This window comes from Eubalaena glacialis, chromosome 4, assembly GCF_028564815.1.
Source record: "Eubalaena glacialis isolate mEubGla1 chromosome 4, mEubGla1.1.hap2.+ XY, whole genome shotgun sequence".
Lineage (NCBI taxonomy): Eukaryota > Metazoa > Chordata > Mammalia > Artiodactyla > Balaenidae > Eubalaena > Eubalaena glacialis.
In genome coordinates, this window is record NC_083719.1 from 168,532,739 (window position 1) to 168,554,253 (window position 21,515).

General features: G+C 38.8%; 1 protein-coding gene across 1 annotated transcript in view; it reads right to left on the reverse strand.

Moving 5' to 3' along the window:
- Positions 1-19,676, reverse strand: part of ZNF879 (zinc finger protein 879) — a 52,508-nt gene extending 32,832 nt beyond the window's left edge. Inside the window, exons 1-5 of the mRNA XM_061189011.1 lie at positions 19,597-19,676; positions 18,456-18,522; positions 15,493-15,619; positions 14,943-15,038; positions 9,390-10,831 (exon numbers count right to left, since the gene is read on the reverse strand). Of these exons, the coding sequence (XP_061044994.1) occupies positions 9,390-10,831; positions 14,943-15,038; positions 15,493-15,619; positions 18,456-18,488 (1,698 nt within the window). The 5' untranslated portion in view covers positions 18,489-18,522; positions 19,597-19,676. The remainder of the gene's footprint in view (positions 1-9,389; positions 10,832-14,942; positions 15,039-15,492; positions 15,620-18,455; positions 18,523-19,596) is intronic.
- Between the last annotated feature and the right edge of the window lie 1,839 nt (positions 19,677-21,515).

The following is a 21,515-nucleotide window of genomic DNA, read 5'->3' on the forward strand; positions in this document are numbered from 1 at the left end:
ATATTTAATCTGTTTCTCTATTGACCATGTCTATACCATCACTTCCTTAATTTTCTCTTTTGGTCTTGACATTTCTGGGTTTTTTCACATTGTCACAGCCTAGTTTTTATCTGCATCCTCTCAGTTATTCCATGGGCCTCTTTTACTTAGTTTTCTGGAGATATCTGAGGCCAATTTGATTTTTCTTCTCTTGTAGGTAATCTTCTTCTGTTTATTTATTTCTCTACATTGACTTTTATAAATCCCCCCCCTTTATTTCCTGTATCTTTAAGTATTTCTATTTTTTCCCCCTGTATCTAGCAGTTGGTTTTTTCCATTATTATTGTCTGGGACACAAAGAAAGGATAAGATTCTGTTCTATTTTTTTCTGCTTTCTTCATTGGCAACATATTAAACTGTTATTCTTGATGTCTGGCTTTCATGACAATGTGCAAACCTCACATTTAATTCTTTGTCCTTTCCTCCATTTTCTGGGAGGAATCTTCAAATTTATCTTCCAAGCTTACAGAATCCAATTTATAAAGTGACTATCCTTCCACTTTCTCTTTCTAATGTAGTTTATTCTTTCAAAAGAAATGACCATCTACTTTGTTTCAAAAAATGTCTGCACTGCATACGATATCCATGAAATAGTAAGAAACCCAATATCCTGACCCAGCAGGTTCCTTGGGTCCATTGTGGTGTAACTGAAGGTGGACTATTTTTTCCCTTCCTTCCTCCCTCCCTTCCTCCCTTCTTCCCTTCCTTTTCTGTACAATGGGGAAATAAAAAGAATAATTTTAGAAAAGGAAAAATGGGAATTGTTCCCAACTATTCAAAATTTGAAAGGCTAAATTGAAGTATATGCATAGTGTTTAAAATTAAATTACAGCTCCTCTTCCATCTTATTCTCTTAATCAGCTGATGATCTTAACAACATCCATCCCTGTGTACATGTGGAATTGAGGCTGATGGACTGGCTAGATTGGGGGGACACAAGGGTGTATATTGTTTAAAATGCCATCCAGATACTACTGCAAACCTGAGTGATAGAAACATGCAATAAGTTATTTATATCTTCCTGTCCTGTATGAACTCTTAGAAGTTTAAAGGATTTTTGTACAAACACATTTAAGAATGATTGCAAATATTTGTTTAGAAAAAATAATCCCACTGACCTAAGTGAAGAAATGTGCAGGCTGGATTGTATTGAAAAACAGGAATCCAAGGTGTAATTCTATCTGGTCTTTCTATCACAACTTTTATGGGGTGAGTCATGAAAACCTACAATTTTTTATTGTGTATAATCTATTTGCTTGAAAGAAACTGAAGCTTTGCTAGCTTGTTTTCCTTTGCCCATATCTTGCTACTGAAGCAGAGATCACAAAGCAAATGTTGGAGCACTGGCAGCTTTTAGACTTCTTGCCACAGGCATGACAAGGGTTTGCTCTGTTACAGAAACAACAAACTTTTTTGGATATGGCACATAATAAGCACTTAAAGAATATTGTTGGAATAAATAAAAATCAGGTAGAAATTCTGTGGAAATTGGATAACAAAAATGTTTCTTCAGGTAATTCTTGGAGGTGAGGTAGCGATGGTGGTATAATCTAAAACTCCCATCATATCCTTTAAAAAAACAATAAAGGATATGCAACAGAAAAGAGAAGAGGTAATGGTGTTCCTAAAATTGATATAAAACCACTACCAGAAAGAGAAAGTACAGCCTATGTGTGAAAATATGCAAAAGTTTACGGTATATAAGAGAACTATATATAAGTAAGTGCTTAAAAGTACATGCAGGATATATAAACAACTTCCATAGCTCAATAACAACAACAAAACAATGCAATTCAAAAATGGGCCGGGGACTTCCCTGGTGGTCCAGTGGATAAGACTCTGTGCTCCTAATGCAGGGGGCCTGGGTTCCATCCCTGGTCAGGGAACTAGATCCCGCATGCATGCTGCAACTAAGAGTTCGCATGCCGCAACTAAGAAGACCACATGCTGCAACTAAAAAATATCCTGCATGCTGCAACGAAGATCCTGTGTGCCGCAACTAAGACCCAGCGCAGTCATAATTAATTAATTAATTAATTAAAATAATTAAATGGTTAAAAAAACCAAAAAACAAAAATGGGCTAAGGTTTCAAATAGACAGCTCTCCACATAAGATATACAAATGGCCAATAAGCATATTAAAAGATGCTCAATATCCCTAGTCATTAGAGGAACACAAATCATAACCACAATGAGATACCATTTCACACCTGTTAGAATGGCTATTATATATTAAAAAAAAAAATAGCAAGTGTTAACAAGTGTTGGTGAAGATGTAGAAGAATCCACATTCAAACTAGAACCCTTGTACATTGCTGATGAGAATGTAAAATGCTGCAGCCGCTGTGGAAAACAGTTTGACAGTGTCTTATAAAGGTTAATATCCACTTCTCAAATGACTATGCAATCCCACACTCTTAGGTATTTACCTGAGGAGAAATGAAAACTTAATGTTCACACAAAAACCTGTATGCAATTGTTTGTAGCAGCTTTATTCATAACTTCCAAAAATCGGAAATAACCCAAATGTTCCTCAAGTGGAGAATGGATAAACAAACTGTGGTACATTCATATAATGGAATACCACTCAGCAATTAAAAGGTGCAAAATACTGATACAACAACATGGGGTAATCTCAAATGTACTAGCCTAAGAAAAAGCAGCCAGACATACGATACTCTATAAAGGCAAAACTATAGGGAAAGTAATTGAAAGCACGGAGTCAAACAGATACTTGTATGCCAGTGTTCATGGCAGCATTATTTACAATAGCCAAAAGGTGGAAGCAACTCAAATGTCCATTGACAGATGAATGGATAAACAAAATGTGGTCTATACATACAATGGAATTTTATTCAGCCTTAAAAAAAGGAAGGAAATTCTGATAACATGCTACAACGTGGATGAAACTTTAAGACATTACCCTAAGTGAAATAAGCCAAACACAAAAAGAAATATATTGTATGATTCCACTTATATGAACTAGCTAGAAAAGGCAAATTCTTGGAGACAGAACGTTGAATAGAGGTTACCAAGGGCTGGGGGAAGGGGAAAATGGAGAGTTACTCCTTAATGAGTACAGAGTTTCTGTTTGAGATGATGAAAAAGTTCTAGAAATAGATTTTGGTGATGGTTACACCCACATTGCGAACGCACTCAATGCTACTGTACACTTTAAAATGGTTAAATGATACATTTTAAGCTATAAATATTTTACAAAAAATGTTTTAAGTACATGCAGGATGCAAAGAGGCATTAGTGGGAAGGTAATGCTTCGGGGGAAGATTGTTAACAGAAAATAGAGGTGTGGAAACCATGTTTCAAGGGGGAAAGTAGCAAGAGGAGGAAATATAAGATACTGCAGAAGAAAAAGAGAAAATCCCCCCACTTATTTTTGACCCCACAATTCTTCTCCCCAACCCTCAAGTCATCTAGTTAATAAATCATACTTTGCTACACAAAAAGAAGTAGGTGTACTTGAATTACAAATCTTGTACACAATTCCAAGCTTGTTGTGACAGAAAGGACACAGATACCAGCTTGCAGGGAATCTCAGAGGCCAAGTCTGTGACAATTTCAGCATCAAAATAAATAATGATATTAGCAGATTACAGTCCATTGAATAAAATAAGAAACTGTGCTTCCAGAGTCATAGAAACAAATAGAAGATAAAACTCTTCCCTAAAGTAGAAAGCCAATTAATAAATGTAGAAGGAATGATGGAATCAGAAAATTTCCATTTGGAAACCATTATAATAACAATTGATTACAGCAAGTGCCATCAATAGATGCTAAAACTAGTGAAGGGGAGTCTGACCAGTAAAAATATATATGCATACACTCTAGGATTTCCTCTCAAGATACTAAAGATTACGATGAGAAAAACGGTAAATTTACAGTGGGAAATTAGGCAGATACCACCTTAACCAACAGAGCAATGTTAAATTTCCCAGGAATAGGTTAACTCAACATCACAAGACTCCTAATGTGATAATATAATGTACTGAGACGAATACAATATTACTTTGGTGACTTTCTTACCAAAAAGCAAAATCTAATCATGAGGAAACATTTGACAAATTCAATGGAGCGACAGCTGAGAAATAAAATGATCTATTCATTTCACAGATCGCTTCATGAGAAAACATCTGTTTGATAATGCAACCCAAAGCGCTTGAAAAGATGAATGAATATTTTAAATAATTTAATCACTTTGAACACTGTAAATATATCAGGCATGTCAATTATCACAAAAATTAAAGCATATTTTGCTTTTTCAGGCTGCTTTGAAAATGGCCTATTAAGAAGCTATGAAAATGGACATTTTTCTCTTTTGCCTAGATTCTGAACAAGTCTCTGAGAGTAAGAGAAATTAGGCAAAGAAAAACCTATCGACAGCTTAATGATGATTGTTACTTCTTTGCCTTGTTCTCTTATGATGCACATGTTTCGGTTTACTACGTTTCCTTACTTGTGATAGGAACCAATATTCTCTTCCTCTGGTGATCTAGGGAGATGAATGAGAAGGGGAAGGTGCAGACAGGAGGGAGATGTTGATGGTTCTGTTAATGAGACACATTTAAATTTAACAGTGGCCTGAAGAATGTTAATCACTTTGGGATAGCCCTTGGTACAACATCTGAGGTCATTACATCTTAAACTTTATCCTAAACTTTATCCTTAAACTATTTGCTCCTTAAACTTTATCTTAAACTACATGTTCACTTTATCCAGGGTGATCAGGCATGAAGATGTCTGATTTATTCTCTCTCAAATCACCCAGTACAGTGTTGGACCAAAAATTTATACTTAATTTTTACGGACATACACACTGGCCATCATTCTAGCTGGCCTGGGCAGCCTCTTCTTGACAAGCATCAAGCAAGCTGAGGAACTCTCTGCTCCTTCCCAAGTCATTTCCTTGCCTCACACCCTGAGGTAATTACCATCCAGAATTTTGTGTTTATGTGGTAGCTAGTCACCAAATATGGTCACCCAATGAACTATGCCCCCTGGTATTAATGCCCTTCTATAATCTTCTCCCCTTGAATCTGGGCCAAATCTGTGAATCATTTTTGATCAATAATATTCAGCAGAATTAATGTCGTGACTTTCAAAACTGAGTTATAATATTTGCCACTTCTACCTAGGTCTCTCAGAATGCTTGCTCTAGGGACACTCCCTCTCAGAAACAAGCCACCTTTCTGTGAGAAGCCCAAGCCACACAGAAGCCCAACCATGCTCCCACCTGGCAGTCATCAACAACGGCTCGCCATCTTGGGTATCAAGCCCAGTTGTGCCTTTAGCCCCAGCTGCCACTTGAACGCAAACACATTAGACACCTAAGTAAGAATTGCCCAGCTGAGCCCAAACGTGGAACCAAGACAGATATTAATAACTTGTTTTTTAAGCCAGTATATTTTGGGGAGAGTTGTTACACAGTAGTGGATAATGTGGACCATGAACAACGAAATGGAGTTACTTATGTCAAAGGGATCTAAAATGGAGCCAGGAGGCCATTAAGGAAGTAGAACTTACACACATCCACCCCCAGATGCAATATAAACTTTTGACACAGCCATCCTGAGACCATCTGGAACTTTTTTTTTAATGGAACTTGTTTTCTTTTCTCCCTAGAGACCACAGCTTAGCAACCAATCTGCTGTTCCCAAGTGACTGCCACCAATCGTAGTTCTGTAAAAATAACGTGTATATAATGCTACTGGGATGTTTTTTTCTGTTGCTTTTATAAACCCTAGCCATTTTTTTATTTCCCTCGGAACATATTTGAGTTGCTGCTAGAATCTGTGCCTCTCGAGTTGCAATTCTCAGGACCTCAAACAAACTCTTTTTTCTTATTTGCAGTCTTCTGCATTGGGGGTTGACAATAACTAAACTACCATCTCATCCAATCACTTGCTGTTTTTTATGATCTTCAAGACATGTACATATCACTTAGTATAAACTTAATTTTGCAAAAAATGATATACCACATGTAGTTTCCTATGACTTTAGAATTCAGCATGTTTTACAATTCATCAAAGTTTTGTATATAGCTTTGGTTCATCAATTTTCATTGCTGTTTACTGTGTTAATACTCTAAAATGTATCCATTCTCCTACTAATGGACATTCAGACTACTTCCAAATATTTGCTATTATGATCAGTATAAATGTCTTTACACATAATTCTTGGTGCTCATCTGCAAACATTTATCTAGCATGTATAGGTGCCTGTGTATTACAACAAGCAGGTGTTCAACTTTGCAAGATGTCATGACCTGTAGCAATTTATACTCCCACTAGTAGAGTATGAATGCCAGTTATTCCACATACATTCCAAAACTCAGTATTGTCATACGTCTTATATTTGCTCATGTGTACTTTAAAATCATGCCTGTGGTCCTAATTTACATTTTTAAACTAATGAAGTTAAGCATCTTTTCATGTTTTTGGAAATTTGTATTTCCTCTTCTGTGAAATATGTAGTCATGTATTCAGATCACTTTTTTCTATTAAGTTTTTCTTTTTAATTGATCCATACAAATTATTCAAAATGTCCAGAAAACATATTGGGCATGCTGTGCAAAGATTTCCTTCTGTTTTGTGTCTTGATTTTTCCTTTTTGGTATATTTTGATAAGCATAAGTTCCTTATTTCAATGTGAGCAAATAATATAAACATTTTATACAGCTTATTTGTATCCTATTTAAAAAATCCTTCCCTATCTTGTGGTCATAAAGTTATTCCTTACGTATTTTTCCAAAATCATATAACTCTTGATATGGTGAGGGTAGGCATCCATTTTTTTTTCTATGTGCATGAACCATTTCTGCTTCTTAGAACCATTACTGGGTAGTTCATTCTTTCCCCATACTCGTCATGTCATGAATATTTCTAATCTTTTATCATTTTTTTCAGCAGGTTTTTTGGTAAATACCTTTTTATCCAGTTAGAAAGTTCCTTTCTACTGCTGCTTGGCTAAAAGTTTTTATCATGAGTAGGTACTGAGTATTTTGGGTTTTTTCCTACATGTATTGAGATGAACATATGGACTTCTGTTAATATTAAGGTAGTGCACAGCATCTGTAAGTTTCCTAATGTTAAAATAACCCATGCATTCCCATGAAAAATCTGTATTTATCATGTGTTAACTATGTTTAGGTACTTTGGTTTACATTTGCTAATGCTTTGTTTAGGATTTTTACATTTCTGTTGATAGATGATATTGGCCTGCAATTTTTCTGTCTTGTATTTTCCTTGTCTGATTTTGGTACTGGGTTATATTAGAATCATCATGCTTATAGATTATCTCCTCTGAAAGATCCTGCAAAAGACTTAATCTGTTACAGTCAAGTTTGATAGACCTCGCCTTAAAAATAACTAGGCTTAATATTTTGTGTGATTTTATTTAGATTTAATTTTTTGATGATTTTAGGACTATTGATACTTAGGGAATGCTATGGTCTGAATGTTTGTGTCCCCTCAAAATTTATGTTGAAATTCAACCCCCAAGGTGATGATGGTATTAGGAAGTGGGGTTTGGGTGATGATGATCATGAGGGTACCACCCTCATGAATAGATCAATGACCTTATAAAAGAGGCCCCTGACAGCTCCCTCACCATGTGAGGACACAGTGAGAAGTCACCAGAAATGAACCAGGAAGAGGGTTAACCACTATACAGCCATGCTGGTGCCTTGATCTTGGACTTCCCAGCCATAATCATGAGAAATAAATTTCTGTTGTTTATAAGATACCCAGTCTCTGGTATAGCACTCCAAACTAAGATAAGGAAGTTATGTGTTTCCTAGGAATTTTCCTTAGGTAATTAGAGAATTTAAAAGAATAGTTGTTGGGAAGGAGACATTGCAGGTAGAGTACTAAATGACCCAGAAGAGTTTGTTCCTCACAAGTCTGAAACAGTGAGACTGATTAGTCCCAGGAGGCAAAGCTGAATTCACCGATTTTTGCTTTGCTTAATCTCCACCCCAAATAATAACATTTTGGAATTTTTGTTTTGTTTTGTTTTAGCATCTTGGCAAATAGAAAAAAACTAACAGTTTTAAAAATGAAATGAGTATTCCTGTCCTTAACTGCTTGTCTACTCCTGATAAAATTGGCAAAACTGGATGTTAACCTCTGAACTTCTGTGAAGCTCAACAATTTTAGTATGACTTGTTTTTAGCTTGCTCAAATTATTGTTCACATTTTAAAAATGCTTTACTGGGATAAATAACTTGTTAAAGGACATAGCCCATTTTTTGGAGGAAAAAGCATCTGAACTTAGAGCCTGAATTTTTGTCTAGTGGCCCTGAGACTGTGGGAGGGAGAGAGGATCCTCTGATGGAGGTGAAGGTAGAATGTAAGAGTGAAAGTTATCCAGTTCACTTGACTTCCTAGGGGGACAACCCAAGTTCCATGTTGTTCCTGGGCCTTACTGGTGGCTGGTAACCAGAGTACTCAAGGAAGCAGGCACAACCTGGGGGCCAAGAGTCATACTCCCTATGGCTACATTGCAAGATGATTTTTAACAACATTTATCAGTAAATTAACTTGCAAAAGCAGTAGTTATCTAAACAACCTCTAATTCTCAACTTAATACAGCAAAGGTAATCACCTTATGAGAAAAACAAGTGAAATACCATGCCTTGTGTGATTTGAAATCATGTGACTTTAGATCTGATTCAGAGTTTGGAATAGTTGGGGAGAAAACTCACAGGACTTGCACCTGTGGTTTACAGAGTGATTCTATTTTCAGGTGAATGGCTTAGGAAGCAGGGGAGAAATAACTCAAAAGTTTTAACAACCACCAAGTACAGAAGTTGCTTTTAAACTCTTACAAAAACAAATTTTACTGACAGTGAGGTAGCTCCAGGTCACCTGCTTACATTTCCTCTCCAACACATTCTTCTTAGTACAACTGGCTTGAGTAACACTCAATTGCAGTTTCAAAAAAATAGAATCCTAGATTAATCTGAAGTCTGGATTTTATGGCTGCACTTTTCCATAAATCAACATGCTTCCCAGTGATGCCTGTGAAAGCTGGTGGCTGTTTTCATACATCACTAGAAAGAAAATAAAATACTAACCCTTTGATCTGACAAATTTTCTATTTTATAGTCAGTAATAACTTAAGAATATATGAAAAAAACTTCTTATAGAAGCCTTCTTAATATTCCTAAGGTTATCTTGCATCATAAAGTCTCTGATGTTTGATGAGGTCTAAATTCTGAAGTTTAATGCACAATTAACTAATCTTCATGATTTTCTCCCCAAGATGAATTCTTTGATATTTCATGTGGAATTAACTTCAGTTGGAAGGTTTTTCCCCATGCATTTAACTTATAGTTTTTCTCCAGTATGAGTCCTCTGATGATTTGTAAGGGATGAGCTCTGACTGAAAGCTTTCCCACATTCTTTACATTTATAAGGCTTTTCTCCTGTATGAATTCTCATATGTGTCATAAGGGATGAACTCTGTCTAAAGGCTTTCCCACATACTTTACAGTTATATGGTTTCTCTCCAGTATGAATTCTCTGGTGCTGAATGAGAGCTGAGCTTTGGTTGAAGGCTTTTTCACAGTCATTACATTTATAAGGTTTCTCTCCAGTATGAATTTTTCGATGAGTATTAACTGCTGAGTGGGAACTGAAGGCTTTTCCACATTCCTTACAGTTATATGGTTTCTCTCCAGTATGGATTCTGTTGTGTATATTAAGCCGTGAAATCCAGGAGAAAGCTTTCCCACATTCATTACATTTGTAAGGTTTTTCTCCAGTATGAATTCTTTGATGTTGTATAAGAGCTGAGCTTTGGCTGAAGGCTTTCCCACATTCTTTACAGGCATAAGGTTTCTCACCAGTGTGAATTCTCTGATGTATAATAAGAGCTGAGTGGTAACTAAATACTTTCCCACACTCATTACAATTAAAGGGTTTCTCTCCAGTATGAATTCTATGGTGTCTACTTAGCCGCGATATTGAAGTAAAGGCTTTCCCACACTGACTGCATTCATACGGTTTCTCTCCAGTATGAATTCTATGATGCTGAATAAGCGATGAGCACTGGCTAAAGGCTCTCCCACATTCATTACACTTATAGGGCTTTTCTCCAGTATGAATTCGCTGGTGATTATTAAGGGATGAACTACCTTTAAATGTTTTTCCACATTCATTACATTTATAGGGTCTCTCTCCAGTATGCATTCTCTGATGTCCAATGAGAGATGTAGTGAAACTGAAGGCTTTTCCACATTCACTACATATATAAGGCTTCTCTCCAGTATGAACTCTCAGGTGCTGAGTTAGAGATGAGCTTTGGCTAAAAGCTTTCCTACATTCCTTACATTTATAGAGCTTCTCTCCAGTATGGATTCTCTGATGTTTACTCAGAGAAGAACTGTGGAGGAAGATTTTCCCGCAGATACTACACTTGTAACACTTACGCACTGTGTTGATTCCCAGCTGTTTAAATAGAATTGAATACTGCTGTGAACAGGGTTTCCTTCCTCTCGAAACAATTCTGGGTTTTCTAATAAGTGATAATTTTAGATCAAGATTTTTCCCAAGGTCAATACCTGTAAAGCTCTTCTCCTTCATACAGGTTTTCTTGATGGTAACTAAGACTTCCCTCAAAGGTCTGTTCTTTTTGCCTTGCTGATTCTCTAGTTTTTCCTCATTTATGTAGATTTCTCCCAACTTGAAGTCAAAAGGACCATCACCTATGAGTTGATTCATTACTTCCTGATTTTCTTCTTCAGAAACTGTGGTTTCAAACAAGCTCTCCCATCCTAAAATAAATGAAACATGTAAGTCTCTCTTGCACTGAGAATAAAGAAAAATGACATCAACATATACAAGGATGGCTAACAAATGTATCCTGGGAGTCCTTAGAAAAGGATGAAAAAAGAAGAGCAAGAGAAAGAAGCAGGATGGAAGATGTGCCTGGGTGGGAAAGGGTCTTAAGAAACCTATGTGTGGGCAGGCTAAGGAACTGAGAGGGCAGCTCTTCCAGTAGAGCCAGGCCTGATCTAGTAACAAAGCAGAGGTCAGCACGGTATGCAACATTTCTGTGTACAGCAGGTTGTACTGTTATTCAGCTTCATCTCCCAGGTCAGCCACCAGTGTACTCAAGCCAAATCCAAGAGAAAACTGCAGAGGGGCTACAAACAAAAAGTGGAAGAAGCACTGCCCTTAAAAGGCTCTTTGAAACACCAGACCTCAGCTACTGAACTTCTGGGACTCATTTGAGTGCTGTGCATAATGTTGTAATGAACTTCACTGACTCACTCAGACAGTATCTACTGAGTATCCACTATGTATTACCATGCAAAGGTCAAGACTCAGGGTTAACGGGGAACATGCCAGATAAGAGTCCAATTTTCACAAGGTTTACATTCTAGTAGCCAACACTGACAATAACCAAGTAACCAAATAAAGTATTGGGAGTAACGAGAACTGTAAGAAAATAAACAAAAACAAGGCAATGTGTAGTATGAGTGAACAACCTGATATTTTAAACTGGGTGATGAGGAAATAAAATTAAGCATGAGATCTAAATAACACACAAGAGCTGGCCGTGAAAAAATGTGGGTATAAAGATGATTCCACCCAGAAAGAAGAGCCATTACAAAGGCACTAAGGCAGGAGTAAGCTTCGTGTGTTTGCAGATAAAGAACCAGTGTGGCCTAGGCAAGAGGGAACTGGGGGAGAGTGCTACAAGGGGAGGAAATGAGGTGGGCAGGGGCCACATCATGTGGCATCTTGTAAGATATAGGAATGTGTTTGGAATTTCTTCTAAGGATCACTGGGGGATGGTTGTGTGACAAATGGGCTGTAATTGGGGGCAGAGGAAAACAGAACAAAGACAGGTATAGAGCAGCCAATTAGGAGGCTGCCACAGTCTTCCTGGAGGAAGGTGATGGCAGTCTGCACTGGCACGGTCGTAGAATCAGGCACACTGGGATATTTTAAAGGCAGAGATGACAGGTATGTTCACCTATGAACAGGGGGTACAGAATAAGTGAGAAGACTCAAGAATGAGGACACTTAGCTTTTGGCTTGGGGAACCCAATGGAGATGGGTGCCATATAGGAAATACTGGGAGAAGACTACATTTTTGAAAATGATTTTCTGTCTACTTTTTTGATCACTTAGGATACAGTGCAAGAAATGGGATCACTGATTCAAAAGAAATGAATGTACCTTATGAAAGAGCTTTCATTTTCTTAACTAAAAAGGAAATATATAATCATTGTAAGAAAAATTAAGAAAATACAGAAAACTAAAAATGAAAATACAGTTCACCCATAAACACATCATACAAATATAATCACTGCTATATGTGGAATTCAGCTCACCAAAATTTTTCTGTATATAAAGAAAACATTTTTACTTAAAAAATTAAAGTGGTTAAAACTTCCTCCTCCCCCACTTCACTTAAAAAAAAAATCATGAACTCTCTCCATGTCCATAAATGTAGGCTGACATCATCATTTTGATGGCTGCATAATATTCCAGTACATGAATATATCATATTTAATAAATCCCCTCTGGAGTCATTTAGCTTTAGTTACTCCTAGTAATGCCTCATGTTATAACAAACATTCTTTTACACTATCTTTGCAACTTTGCACAATTATGGAATTATTTTCTTAAGATAAATTTCTAAGCCTGGGATTGATTTTAATAAAGCCAGAAAGACTTCCAATCAAAATCCCACTAAAGATACTGCTTATTGCTCAGAACAGTAGCAAAACACTGGATGTGTATTTCTTAACCTTTGGTAATATTCCCTATTAAAGAGAAAAATGGTATCTCATTGCTTTAGTTTGAATTTCACTGATGTATAATAAAGTTGAGTAGTTTTTCAATAAATCTTTTTAATCATAATGCTCATGCCTTTGTGCTATAATTATTCAGACATTCTCCCCCTTATATTTACTTTTGTATTCCATAGCCATGACAGCAATATTAATAGGGAAAAATGGGAAACTAAAATTTCCAAAAGGAAGATTGTTTAATAAAATATGGCTTAACAATACACTAGAGTTCTTTCAATGAAGTAGACCTCTATTCAATGATGGCTAAATAATTGAATGACATTCATAATTAAAAACAGACTCAAGAACAATATGTACAATCAATCTGTTTCTCTGCGTGCGTGTGTCTTTCTCTCTCATGTACAAACACACTCAAACAAATATGCACAGTTTGAAAAGGTAAATAGTAAAATATTAACAATGGCTCAGCACAGTTGGTAAAATGTCAAGTGAATCTCCTTTTTTTGCTCCTCTGTCTTTTTACAATACCATGCACACCTTAAACAAATTTAAAATAATTAATTTTTTTTAATGCTTGCAAAAGAAGAACACAGTCAATTTGAAACTAATGATTCCTTTGCCAACTAGAAAGCTCACAGCCAAATTTGAAACTCATCCTTGGCTACCATCCTGGTTCTTACAACAGATACATTTATTTTCTACAGTTCTGATTGAATTTTTATTTTATTATATTGTCATTCTTATAGTCAGGCTTCTCCAATTGTCCATGGAATATGGCAGAATATATTTTAGTATGTGGTAGAAAAAAGATCCCTGAACTGAAAAAAGACTTGGGTCTTCAAAGCAAAGGGCCCCGTGAATGCCGAATAATATTAAAAACAAAAACAAAAAAGCCAAACCTCCTTGATATAACTTAATGAAACTTCTGAATTCCAAAGACAAAGAGAATATCTTATAATATTCTAGACAGAAGACAAAAAAGGGGGAAAAGGTTTTCTATACAGGAAATAGAGGGGAAAAAAACTCCAGAGGACTTTTAATCAACAATACTCAGTGCCCCAACACAGTGGAGCAAAGTCTGAACAATTCTTGGGAATAAAAACTGATGCTAGAATTCTAGATCCCAAACATAATTCCCACAGGAAAGGTAAAAGAATTGGTATTAGACATGCACAAATACAGCACACATGAACCTTTCTGAAAACATTACTCAGTAAATATTCTAGTCAAACCAAAGGAAAAAATCTGAAGACAGAGTTCATGAATAGAAACACAAGACTGAACCGACATAGAAAGGCTATCTCTTGCTATCAAGAGAAATAAATTCTGGACAAGCAGCAAAACTCAAAAAGCGAGCCATCCTCTGGTGTCAGAAACAAAGACAAAATTCAAAGTAGAACAGAAAGCAAGAGCTTATGATTCAGCAACCCACAGGGATTTTAGAGACTGAGAGATATGTCTTAGCAGCCAGCGTCTGGAACATAATAGTTTAAAATTTTTCACACAAAAGAATTAGGAAAAAGCCATGTTGAACATCTGCAAACCTTCTGCCCGAATTCAGTAATTGTTACCATTTTGCTAACCTTGCTTTCTCTCTCTTGCATAGTACATAAATATACATGCATCTTTTTTTCGTTTTGTTTTTTCTTTTTTTGTATTTTTTTAGCTGAAACGTGTAAAAAGTTGCAGATAAGTCAAAGCAAAAACCCAAGATGGGACAATGAGGAATGCACTGTAGTGATAAAAGGTTTGTTCAGACCATAAAAAGAAAATAATTTAAAAAAATAATCAATCCAGTAAAAGCAAGAAAAAAGGGGGAAGATATGAATCACAAACCTTTACACATTACATACTGCATTACATATTATGCATTCAAATTACAAAGGACATATGACAAAAGTGCAACCCATATTGGAAGAATTCAACTCTCCCTCTGAACCTGCTGTACCAAGTACTCAAAAAGGTCAAGTAAGGATATGCCCTTCCCAGCATTTCTCACCTGGCCTGGCACATCAAGGAGGGCCTTGGTCAATATCTCCTGAGTGCAGCCTCCTCACTGATCAGCAAAGCCCAAGCAGTCAGAAAATGCTATACCCATTTCCCAATTACTGTCACTCACCTAGACATGTGCTTTGAGAAACTCCATTTTCCACCATCCAGGGGTCTTCCCCTTGCTCTAACTGGAGGATAACTTTTGGTTTGGAAAACAGAATCCCTGTTCATGAGCAAGAAAGAGAATGAATCCATGGTGCAGACATGAGTGGCCAGTCTGACACTCAGATCCAGCCCCCGAGTCTGGGGCAGAGGGACAGTTGAGAGGAAAGAGATTTGTTCTGAGAAGGGCTTAAAATTGGGCTCCCAGAGGATGGCCAGGAGGTGGTCTCAGGAAGAAAGTTAGGGCTCTGGCTGTGCACTCCTCTAAGCTGGAACCTCCTGTGAGGCCCAGAAGGACAGAGTTCAGGGGGCAGAAGACAGGAAAAACACAGAAAGGATGCCCATCACCAACTCTACCAAGCCGAGACTTGTCCTGGCGGCCAAGGGCAATAGCAACCGCTACTTTCTGAGTCCACCTGTGGGCTGAACCTGGCCATGCCCTCCAAATGTCCTCCTTGGAGAGGGCACCAAGGTGCTCCCCCAGCAGATTCTACATCACAAGGAAAGGTCCTTACCCAGCGAGAACAGAGTGCTGTAGTTCTCCAGCATCACCTCCTGGTACAAGGTTCTCTGCGCAGAGTCCAGATGCAACCACTCATCTCGGCTGAAGAACACAGCCACATCCCTGAATGTCACAGACTCCTGTAACAGAAACCCATTCTTGCTCACCCAGGACCATGCCCTCTGTGGGATGACTGGGCAGCAACACTGTCACCACTCTAGGTTCTGAGCATTTCAGGCTGAATACTTCCTGACCACCCCTCAATTACTGATCACATATGTATTTGTCACCTACCTACTGTCAGTGAAGCATTGTGTTCCCAGAAAAATGAAACACAGCAGCCAAACAAGGTAAAGCACTTGAAATAATTAAATAAAATCAGAATGACGGAAACACTGAACTCTAGACATGGACATGTACAATCACCTAAACCAAACTCATTTTACAGGTGAGACATGAGAATTGGGTTTTAGAAGGTTTTAGAGCCTCCAGTACACTCACTCAAGGAGGAATAGGTGTGCTTGGATTCTGTCGTCACCGTGGGCCATCTGTGTCCCGGGCGAGAGGACACTGACAGTCACAGTAAGGGAGGCTTGGAGAATGCCCCAGGCATGGCTTTCCCAGGAGCGGGCCCAGCGTGGTGGGCTGCACAATCTTTGAAGAGCCAGGTGAGAAGGCTGCAGTTGGGACTCTCTCTCCCCACCCCATAAGTCTTTGTTCTACCTCTCTCTGATACCAAGCAGGACCCTGTGGGGCCCTCCTGTATACAAAGAGCCTTTCCATGTCCCCCATTTCTTGTTTGTAGGAAAAGGGCTTCAGCTTCCTAGACCTTCCTGAACACCAAAGAGCATATTCAAACAGTTGCTAATCAGGGAAGTGAGAGAATGCAGAAACAAAGGAACAGACAAACAAAGGAAACTGTTTCTGTTGTCAAGAAACAACAGTGCAGCCAAAAAGCAGGGTCCTGGTTCCTGCTCAAGGGACATACATAACAATATATCTTTGAGTTCTTCTGCAGCAGCTAAGGCCCCCATCCAGGTAGAGAATGTTACTTAAGGCTGAGCGCAAGAGTCCTGGAACACTGCCCTGTTACCTCACCACCAACCAATCAGAAGAAAGTCACACACTCTGCAGCCCTCACCCCAAATTTTCCCTAAAAAAACTTATCCCCGAAAACAGTCAGGGAGTTCAAGTATTTTTTAACACAAGCCATCTGTTCTCCGTGCTTGGCCCTGCAATAAACCTTTTCCACTCCAAACTCTGACGTTTTGGTTAGTTATGCCTCACTGTGCATCAAGGACACGAACTTGCCTTCAGTAACATCTCCCGCTTCACTGCATCACAAGTCACCTCTTTTAAAGTAGTGGCCCCTTTCTTTTATTATTAAGAATCTTTTTTTTTTTAAAGCAAATTAGGAATAAGCAAAAGAAAAAGGAATGTTAATCTAACTTTCTACCACCAGAAACAAGGTTTATTAACTTCTTGCTGTATGTCCTTTCAGACTTTTACATGACAATATGGCTCTAAATTTAAACAAAAATAAAATGTTACACAGGTAACTTTATCCAGCAACATTTTTTATTTGCTGCCCAGCATCTCACTGTATAGATTACTTATAGATTTTTAGATGGTTTACTTAACTAATCTACTGGTGGGCATTTAGGTAACTAATCCACTGGTGGGCATTTAGGTTGTGTCCATTTTTGTAACCCTAAAAATTCTGGATTGAGCATCCCTGCACATCACAAAAAAGCGTGCAAAGCCTATTTCCTTAGGACACATTTCTAGAGGCAGAAATACTTCCACACTTTCTCTTTATCCCCAAAACCCAGAAAGGAGATCACAAGGCCAGGGATGTTCTCTGACTGATAAGGGCAAAAACAAATTAAAACTAAGAGGCTGCTGGAAATAAGTGAGAAGACTCCCACCGCAATCTCCATTTTCTTTCTGAATTTCTTTCTTCGTCCTTACCAAATGTATGTAAATCTTTTTAATAGCTAAATAAACCATCTGTCAGTCTCACAACTCAGGACTGTTTCCTCAAGGACCTGGTAACCATTTCTTTGAATGCGCCAACATTCCCAATTCCTGGGAGGAAATGGGCCTAACTTGTCACCTGACAAATTTCCAAATTGCGAAATTGGGTTATAGCACTTAGCTATGCAAGAGTGAGTTTTCTGTCTTTGCACTCTCTTTAGTGGATTGCCTGTGATACACAATACATTCTGGCTTAATGTTTATTCAATACTAAAAGTGTTTTCTTTCTCTTCTACCTTTGTGGAAAGGTTTCCTGGGTTGGGAAGACATTATGTTTTTACTTATAGTTCCCCAAGTGAAAGGGCAAAGAAGGGAAAAAATCACTGTGAACCAGATGCTTCCCACCTCAGGGAAGGCTCACTTCCCGAATCTGTCCCCGCAAACCACTGCCCAAATTGCGACTTCTTTTCCTTTCACCATCTGTACGAGCCTAATCCTGCTTGCATGTGCAAAATCGCACAATAGGAGGGAGTATCCCTGACCACACCTGCTGACTCAGAGATCTTCTTTCTAGGATCATCTTAGAAAATCACCTGGACCCTTACCAGGTATTACTGGAGTAGACTGGTTCTCAATACCTTGGGGATAGAGACCTTCCTCTTCGATTTCCTAGCGTTATGGAAAGATCTGACTCCCCCATGTCTCTGCCCTCCCCAAGGCAAAACAGACCTGGATCCCACACAAAGCTCTGGGTGTGGCACTGGCATGGGGCCTGTGAGTCCATTCATTTCCTAGTCAACAAGCACCAACTGTTACGTAGAAAATTCACAATGAGACTGGCCCTGCAGCAAGGGAAACACCTTCTTTCTGAAGTTCCTCAACTACCAGGCCTTCTGGTCCCTCAATGGGCTTCATTACCTAGAAAAGCTCAACAATGGATGAAGCATATTCCCCACCTCTGAACCCAGAAGGCAGTTCAAGAAAGAAGCCTTCACATACCAGAGCCTGGGCTGGCAGCAATCTTGTGGCCATGTCTCCCTCCTGCTGCTCCTCTTGGAGAAGGCACCTGAAACGGAGAAAGAAACTGTGAGGTCTCTCCATCCTGCCTGCACTCCCGTCCTCCTCACGGTTAGACTAGGTTAAGAAGTCTCCACAAACTGAGCACCCTGCCGAAGGAAACCAGAAGGAACCTGGAAGCCCAGGCATTCCTGAGTGGGAGGGGCCCTGTGCTTGACCACCAAAACCAGGAGTGGGCAGTAAGAAGACTGCCAGTCACTGGGCCTGCTACCTTTCAGCCAGTGGTTTATGAATAAAGAAGAATCAAACTCAGGGCTTAGAACCATCTGATATGCATTAACAGTGTAAAGGGCAGTCACACCGGGCTCACAGAAATGTTAAATCATTGAGAAATGACATAAATATTCCACACACCTGCATTTAGGTACTTTGAGCTATAGTAATTATGATATAATAATTCTTCAAAAATCATTTTAAGAATTGGTGTCCTTTTCAGAAATAGTCAACCAAAAATTAGTTGTTTTTGGAAATTGTGTTTCCTTTCGAAGAGTTATCAAAGCTCCTTAAACGTAAAAGGAAACATTACCTATCCACCTTCCCTACTCCCACACCCCCAAAAATACAAGGCTAAGAAGAAATAGCTTCGTTGGCTAGAAATGAATCTAAAATTTAGAGAAAAAGGAAGTAACTTTGCAAGCGGACAAAATTACTCTAAACAAAAAAGGAAACAGTTAAATCACTTCGGATTCACTCTAGAACAATGTCAAAAAATAAGGTTGGCAAAAACGGATAAACATAAAGTTTAAACTCTAGTGGGGAAAAAAAACCAACCAACGGATAAAGCCGAAAACCGCCCCAGGGTTCACGAACCCTGAAACAAGGCACAGCTTGCTGCAATCTCTTTTCGAGGGCCGTTTCTCCAGGAGCCTTGCCCCAGGCATAGGCCCCGCGGTCGGGCGGTGAGACCTCCCCGGGCAACGCCCCCTCCTCGGGCCGCGTTCACCTGCCAAGGCCGCCTGGGCTGGCACGCCCAGAGCTGGGACTCGGGCCGCGGCTGGCCTTCTGTCCTGGCCCCGCCGTAGGAGGTGCACACCCCGGGCCCACTCTCACCGGCAGTCTGTACCTGGGCTCGCCGGGACGGGGACTCGAAGCGGCGGCCCTTACTGCAGGCAAGGGGAACACCTAGCGCAGGGATATTTGTTGTCGCCGCCGCCGCCAAGCCGCCGGACAAAAATGCGCGTGCGCACAGGAGAACCGCAGCGCTTTTCCTTTCGAACTATACTTCCCAGACGTCTGCACTGTACGGCCCTCTACGGGGTCCGAGAAGGGCCAACGGCGGGAAGGTTAGAGAAAGCAGTCTTGCTAGAAGGCAGAGGAAGTTGAAGCCTCTGCTGTAACCACGTGTCCTTTCGTGCACCCTTTTTATTGATAATTATGATGACAATGATAGTAAGAGGGAAAAGTGAATATGTAATAGAAAATGTGGAAGACTAGCCGTTTGCTGCTCCTTATTGGTTATTGAGAAAACTGTTAGAATCTATTTAACAAATTTTTGAATTAAAAAAAATTGTCTAAATTTTGTAGCCTATGATAAAAGATATATTTTTTAACTGACACACTGGGTAAAAACAAAAACATAGACCTAGTATTGCCCTTTTCATGACACTCATTACTTCTTTTAAAAGGGTTCCTTTAAAGTGTAAAGCTTGTCTTCCAGTATTGACTGTACTTCCCTTCTTTACAACTGCATCCTCATTGTCTGGCACTGTACATGCCAAATAATACGTATTCAATAAGTGTTGAATGAATGCTTTTTTAAATATCCACCATTACGGTTTACAAAAACAGACCTAAAATCAAAGGGCACCTTAAGGTAGAAAATAAAGAGATGAATTAAGATATACCTGGAAAAACAATATGAAAAAGAAAACTGGGATCACAATGTTACAAAGACAAAGATATTTCAAAGTAAAAATAGTTAAGTTGGACAAAGTGGGTTGTTATGTATTGATAAAAGATAACAATACACATTACTAACCGTTAGGGAAATGCAAATCAAAACCACAATGAGTTACCACTTTACACCCATTAGGATAGCTGCTATCAAAACAAACAAAGACAAAAACAAAATAATACAGAAAACAAGTGTTGGTGAGGACTTGTTGAAATTGAATCCTTGTGAATTGCTGGTGACAATGTAAAATGGTGCAGCTGCTGTGGAAAATAGTATGGCGTGTCGACTTAAAAAAATGCACAACGTGCAAGTTGTGAATCAAGTTTTATTTGGGGCGAAATGAGGACTATAGCCTGGGAGACAGCATTTCAGATAGCTCCGAGAAACTGTTCCAAAGAGGTAGTGGGGGAGGTCAGTATATTTGTGATTTTGGTGAAGGGGGAGTACATGCAATCAAGCACATATTTTTTTGCAGAAGGTTTCTGCTAGTCAGGAGGAGCAGTCATCACCATGAAGGTGCTTAGTGCTTTTCTAGATATAAGGAGATGCAAGAATTGGACTCATAAAATTGTCTCCTGAAAATATCTGACTATCTGAAGACCTGTTCTGCCAGTTTTTCCCAGAGCACAGAGTGCCTCATTTCTGCTCTCCACCCTGAATTCCTTTCAGGGGGTGTTGAAAGTCAGCAGCTGCAGCAGCACATCTACCTTGTAGAGGTAGATGGCAAGTGCCAATGGCAAGTGCCAATTTGTAGTTGACAGGCGGTTCCTCAAAAAATTAAAAATAGAATTACCATATAATCCAGCAATTCCACTTCTAGGTATATTCCCCAAAGAATTGAAAGCAAGGACTCAAGCAGGTATTTGTACACTAATGTTCACGGCAACATTATTCACAATAGTCAGAAGGTAGAAACAACTGAGGCGTCAACGAATGGATGAATGGATAAACAAAACGTGGTCTATCCATACAATGAAGTATTATTCAGCCATAAAATGAAGGAAAATCCAATACATGCTACAACATGGATGAATCTTGAAGACATGCCATGTAAAATAAGACACAAAAGGACAAAAATTGTATGATTC